The sequence below is a fragment of the Oncorhynchus mykiss genome, chromosome 8, assembly GCF_013265735.2.
Source record: "Oncorhynchus mykiss isolate Arlee chromosome 8, USDA_OmykA_1.1, whole genome shotgun sequence".
NCBI classification, from domain to species: Eukaryota; Metazoa; Chordata; class Actinopteri; order Salmoniformes; family Salmonidae; genus Oncorhynchus; species Oncorhynchus mykiss.
Genome location: NC_048572.1, coordinates 47,188,824 through 47,194,823, shown reverse-complemented (window position 1 = coordinate 47,194,823; position 6,000 = coordinate 47,188,824). Strand labels below are relative to the sequence as shown.

Below are 6,000 nucleotides of genomic sequence, written 5' to 3'. Positions count from 1 at the left end.
TAGAGCCATGACTACCTGGAACTCTATTCCACATCAAGTAATTGACTCAAGCAGTAAAATTAGGTTTAAAAAGACAAAAAAACACCTTATGGAACAGCAGGGACTGTGAAGCAACACAAACATTGGCACAGACACACGCATGTATGCACACACACGATAACATACGCACTATACATACACATGGATTTAGTACTGTAGATATGTGGTAGTGGTGGAGAAGGGGCCTGAGGGCACGCAGTGTGTTGTGAAATCTGTGAATGTATTGTAATGTTTTTTTTTTACAATTGTATAAACTGCCTTTATTTTGCTGGACCCCAGGAAGAGCAGCTGCTGCATTGGCAGCAGCTAATGGGGATCCATAATAAATGCAAATACCATTCAAACCATATTATACATAAAGTTATAATGGTGTCACAGTCACATGCTATTTGCCCAAAGAGAGTTGGACAGGCCCCACAAACACACACTGCAAATAATTGGTTCTATAATGCAAAGCTCTATAATGCAAATATTTTCTACTCATGTATTTAAGCAATTTGAGGTACAGTACAAGTTAAACATATTGTATTGGTCTAAAGGCAATTGGAATTGTGCACAGAAACCCTCCTCATTGAAAACAACAATTAACTGAGCGTGGCCTAGTTGCCCTTTTGATGGGGAACCATTAGATTTATCAGGTTTTTGTTGCTTTTACTTCTGTCAGTGTGCATTATAGTAAGTGCTTCTCAGTGAAGCTACAACATTAATTAAATGAATTTGCCATACTGGAGGGCCATGTAAAATCATGTGAATTGAGAACCATGTAGTGTACATTTTACCCACTCTTGAATGAAACATGTACCATAGTAGTAATAAATATGTAACATTCAAAAGACTACTGCAATGATACGCCTAACCGTGGGAACTAGACTGAATGGTAAATGTTTGTCTATGACTATGTTGTACATGTATATATTCATCAGTACAATGTGATAAGATGTATACTACATCTGTACTGATCCTATCGTATTAAAGTGCTTCTTCTTAGGTCATGACCTCAGAGGATGTGGTTTCTGCTAAAAGCCCAATTCCGATGCACACTTTGCGCAGAAGGTGGAGACTTGGAATAGGGCTCTAGTCTTTGACACATAGCAATTCAAACTCCATCCAGGACAAATCCACCTTCCAAAAAGCAATATAGTGAAAATAGACACAAAAAAATATGATTTGGGAGTTGGGACCCTAAAAAGCTTTCAAGACAATTACATTTAAAAAAATGAGTAAAACATTTCAAACCATCAGTGGTGCGTTATAAAATATCAGGTGAACAAACAAAGGATTTGGTGGGTTTGGAGCAACTTCCTGGAGTATACTGTAGGGCTAGGGTGTATTGTGGTTGGCAGAATGTCCATCACGTTGGCACCATCTCTGTGTACTCATCCTGTCCCTCCCTCTCATCAAACTTAGGTTCTGTGTCATCTGCATCCAACTAAGACACAAAGAGAGAGCAGGGGTAGAAGTCAAGGGTCAAGTTTATTGCCAGGGTTCAGCTGCATAGGGTATCAGACTTTCCCACAGATTATTTCTCAGACAAAGGCCCCCTAAAAACTAAAACCAATAAAAACACAACTCCTTTAGGTGGTGGCAACAGTGCTAGACGGTGTGTGTGGTGAGACTTACACACTGCATCTCGCGCGTGGTGAAAATGCGGGGCAATAGGAACCATTTGATGGGCACAGTGAGGATGAGGACGAAGGGGAAGGCCAGCGAAGCCACGGTGGACATGACTGTCCACAGTGCCGCCAGACACACCAGCTGGATCCCCGTGAACAGATGCATGCGCAGGGTCCTTACCTGGAACACACACACACACATATTAGAATAGCAGTTCTAGTCAGAGTCAGTAGTTGGCTTTCAAAGGCCTTGCCCTTCAGATGCTAAGGACACTTTTACAAGATAGAACCAGTGTGGTTATTAAGTTTTGTTTAGCTACTCTGCAGCACAGGATTTTCAGGCGTGGTTGGGGTTTGGGTAGTACTTACATTGTGGACGTAGGTGTGGTCGAGGTTTGGGCAATACACTGACCCTGCAGACTTAGGTGTGGTAGGGATTCAAGCAGTGCTGCTGACCTTGCAGCTGTAGGTATGATTGGGATTTGGGCAGTACTGACCTTGCAAACATAGATGTTGTTGTGGTTTAGTGGTACTGACCTTGCGGACATAAGTGTGGTCAGGATGATACTTGGGAGGCATCAAAAGCAGCAACATGCGCTCGGTGAGCTGGATACCGTTGAGGGACATGACGCCCATGTAGAGGAAGATCCCAAAGAGCACAGCGATGGGGATCTGACGCAGGAGATCTCCGATCACAATGGACAAACCTAGCCAGAGGAACAGACGTGAGAAGAACATTTGTCCTAGGAAATGAACACACCATTTCTATGAAGCATGTGTTTGGATCTAAAAAAAAAGTTTTAAAAAATCACGTGAAAAAAACATGTGGTTTTCCAAGACGTATAAACATGTGAACAAATCACTTGTGAAAAATAAAAACAATTGTTGTTGACATTTTCATGTTTTCAGACAAGTAAAGTTTCACAAGTACATTTTCTAAGTGTTTTTTTTTAGCCTGTAGAATTTACACAACTTCAAGTTACATCTGGTTTCCCATCCATGAACTGGCTAGAACCCTGCTTATCTTCAGAGACACACCAGCAATGGGGTGCTCTGTTGCTTGAATGAATGTGCCAAATCTTGCAACTAGAAAAAGATAACCAAAAATTGCAGAAAAGGGGGAGACATTTTGTTTAACCATGTTTTCATAAAAAAATATTTCACTGCAAACATTTTTTTTGCATACATTTACATTTGCAATATTTTGTTTTGCTATCAATACTTTTGGGTATATGTTTTGCTTTCAATATCGTTTGCAATACTAAGAATTTGGTTCTCGACATCAGAAGTTTTGCTTAATATCAATGGCACAAAAGCAACTCACTCACTAGAGGATGGCACCATATACAGTGCCTTGCGAAAGTATTCGGCCCCCTTGAACTTTGTGACCTTTTGCCACATTTCAGGGTTCAAACATAAAGATATAAAACTGTCTTTTTTTGTGAAGAATCAACAACAAGTGGGACACAATCATGAAGTGGAACGACATTTATTGGATATTTCAAACTTTTTTAACAAATCAAAAACGGAAAAATTGGGCGTGCAAAATTATTCAGCCCCTTTACTTTCAGTGCAGCAAACTCTCTCCAGAAGTTCAGTGAGGATCTCTGAATGATCCAATGTTGACCTAAATGACTAATGATGATAAATACAATCCACCTGTGTGTAATCAAGTCTCCGTCCGTATAAATGCACCTGCACTGTGATAGTCTCAGAGGTCCGTTAAAAGCGCAGAGAGCATCATGAAGAACAAGGAACACACCAGGCAGGTCCGAGATACTGTTGTGAAGAAGTTTAAAGCCGGATTTGGATACAAAAAGATTTCCCAAGCTTTAAACATCCCAAGGAGCACTGTGCAAGCGATAATATTGAAATGGAAGGAGTATCAGACCACTGCAAATCTACCAAGACCTGGCCGTCCCTCTAAACTTTCCGGTCATACAAGGAGAAGACTGATCAGAGATGCAGCCAAGAGGCCCATGATCACTCTGGATGAACTGCAGAGATCTACAGCTGAGGTGGGAGACTCTGTCCATAGGACAACAATCAGTCGTATATTGCACAAATCTGGCCTTTATGGAAGAGTGGCAAGAAGAAAGCCATTTCTTAAAGATATCCATAAAAAGTGTTGTTTAAAGTTTGCCACAAGCCACCTGGGAGACACACCAAAGAAGAAGAAGAAGGTGCTCTGGTCAGATGAAACCAAAATTGAACTTTTTGGCAACAATGCAAAACGTTATGTTTGGCGTAAAAGCAACACAGCTGAACACACCATCCCCACTGTCAAACATGGTGGTGGCAGCATCATGGTTTGGGCCTGCTTTTCTTCAGCAGGGACAGGGAAGATGGTTAAAATTGATGGGAAGATGGATGGAGCCAAATACAGGATCATTCTGGAAGAAAACCTGATGGAGTCTGCAAAAGACCTGAGACTGGGACGGAGATTTGTCTTCCAACAAGACAATGATCCAAAACATAAAGCAAAATCTCCAATGGAATGGTTCAAAAATAAACATATCCAGGTGTTAGAATGGCCAAGTCAAAGTCCAGACCTGAATCCAATCAAGAATCTGTGGAAAGAACTGAAAACTGCTGTTCACAAATGCTCTCCATCCAACCTCACTGAGCTCGAGCTGTTTTGCAAGGAGGAATGGGAAAAAATGTCAGTCTCTCGATGTGCAAAACTGATAGAGACATACCCCAAGCGACTTACAGCTGTAATCGCAGCAAAAGGTGGCGCTACAAAGTATTAACTTAAGGGGGCTGAATAATTTTGCACGCCCAATTTTTCAGTTTTTGATTTGTTAAAAAAGTTTGAAATATCCAATAAATGTCGTTCCACTTCATGATTGTGTCCCACTTCTTGTTGATTCTTCACAAAAAAATACAGTTTTATATCTTTATGTTTGAAGCCTGAAATGTGGCAAAAGGTCGCAAAGTTCAAGGGGGCCGAATACTTTCGCAAGGCACTGTAATAACAATATGACTATTTAAGGTGTTTAAAGTGGCAATCCTTAATCGAAACTTTAACAAAGTGTTCTCCTTGCCCAGTGGCGACCCGTCATTCATGGCAGGCAACAGAGCCCTGTTTTTTGTTGTTGTCTGTTTTGTTATATTGTCTGTTGTCTGTTTGTTATATTGGCATTAATACGTATCACATATCAGTTGGCAAACAATGTAAAAAATATAATTGAGTTAATAAAGTCGCATACAAACATGGTCTCTTTTTTGCTTTCTTGAGTAAGGCAGCTCCAAAATGCAGGTGTTTCAAGCTAGCTCAGTGCTTTCTGTGGTGGTGGGGCAGCCAGTGGAAAATACAGTGCGTAGGGGTTGGTAATGTTCTCTAGTTGCACCATGATTGGCTCAGTTTTCTGTCACTTATGGGACACTAAGTCACCGCAAAATCTACAGGGAAAGTTTGAAAATTCAAACCCCTTGGGTTCTGCCATAAAGTTACATTAAAAGTGAGCATCTAAGAAGGCTCATGGTCATTGGACACGGATAAAATTATGTCAAATTACGTTATATCTACCGTAGCTTTGATTGGACTGATCATGTCAAAATCATACTTTCAAAATCTTAGCTAGCAAGCTACACAAGCAGTCATCATCATGAATCAAGTCGACAACCTACTGGCAAATCCTTTTCAAGAAATTATGGATAAAACGTCTCGGCGCTCATCGGCCATAAACATTACACAACAAGTTGGAAATCGCAAATTCAACAATGAGTGGTTTGGAAGGAATTAGTGGCTAACTGCAAGTGTTGAAAAGCAATCACTAGCATGCTATTCAGTGGAGAGGGTGTGTAGTCCAAGTCTGGTATCATGACTTGCTCTTTTGGGTGAGGATCATAGGCACCAGACCCCCTCCTCTCTCCCACCATAGTTTTATAACGGTCGTAAATAACTGCAGGAACTCTCTCTCTCCCACACAATGAAAGGGAAGTTTAAAATCCCTTCTTTACAACAGATAGAGATATTGTAGTACTGTGACATCCAAGATAGGATAATGAAACAATATTTCTGTAATCCAAGCAGTTGGAAGGGTCCGTGGGTACTTAAAGAACATGTCAAATTCATTACTAATTTGTGATGTAACTAAAGACAGTAGAACAACATAAATGCATCTCTGAATGCATCTCTGAATGCATTTCAGGAGGCTGAAGAAATTCGGCTTGTCACCAAAAGCACTCACAAACTTCTACAGATGCACAATCGAGAGCATCCTGTCAGGCTGTATCACCGCCTGGTACGGCAACTGCTCCGCCCACAACCGTAAGGCTCTCCAGAGGGTAGTGAGGTCTGCACAACGCATCACCGGGGGCAAACTACCTGCCACCCTGGACA

The 6,000-nt window shown here is 41.1% G+C and overlaps 1 protein-coding gene across 4 annotated transcripts in view; it reads right to left on the bottom strand.

Annotated features, from left to right (window-relative positions):
- Positions 1-263: 263 nt before the first annotated feature.
- Positions 264-6,000, bottom strand: part of LOC110529974 (anion exchange protein 2) — a 53,904-nt gene continuing 48,167 nt past the window's right edge. For all 4 annotated transcript variants that reach the window (XM_036985514.1, XM_036985513.1, XM_021612676.2 and 1 more), the window contains 3 exons: positions 2,190-2,359; positions 1,660-1,833; positions 264-1,468 (listed from right to left, as the gene is read on the bottom strand). In XM_036985514.1, coding sequence (XP_036841409.1) covers positions 1,391-1,468; positions 1,660-1,833; positions 2,190-2,359 — 422 coding nt within the window. In that variant the 3' untranslated portion in view covers positions 264-1,390. The remainder of the gene's footprint in view (positions 1,469-1,659; positions 1,834-2,189; positions 2,360-6,000) is intronic.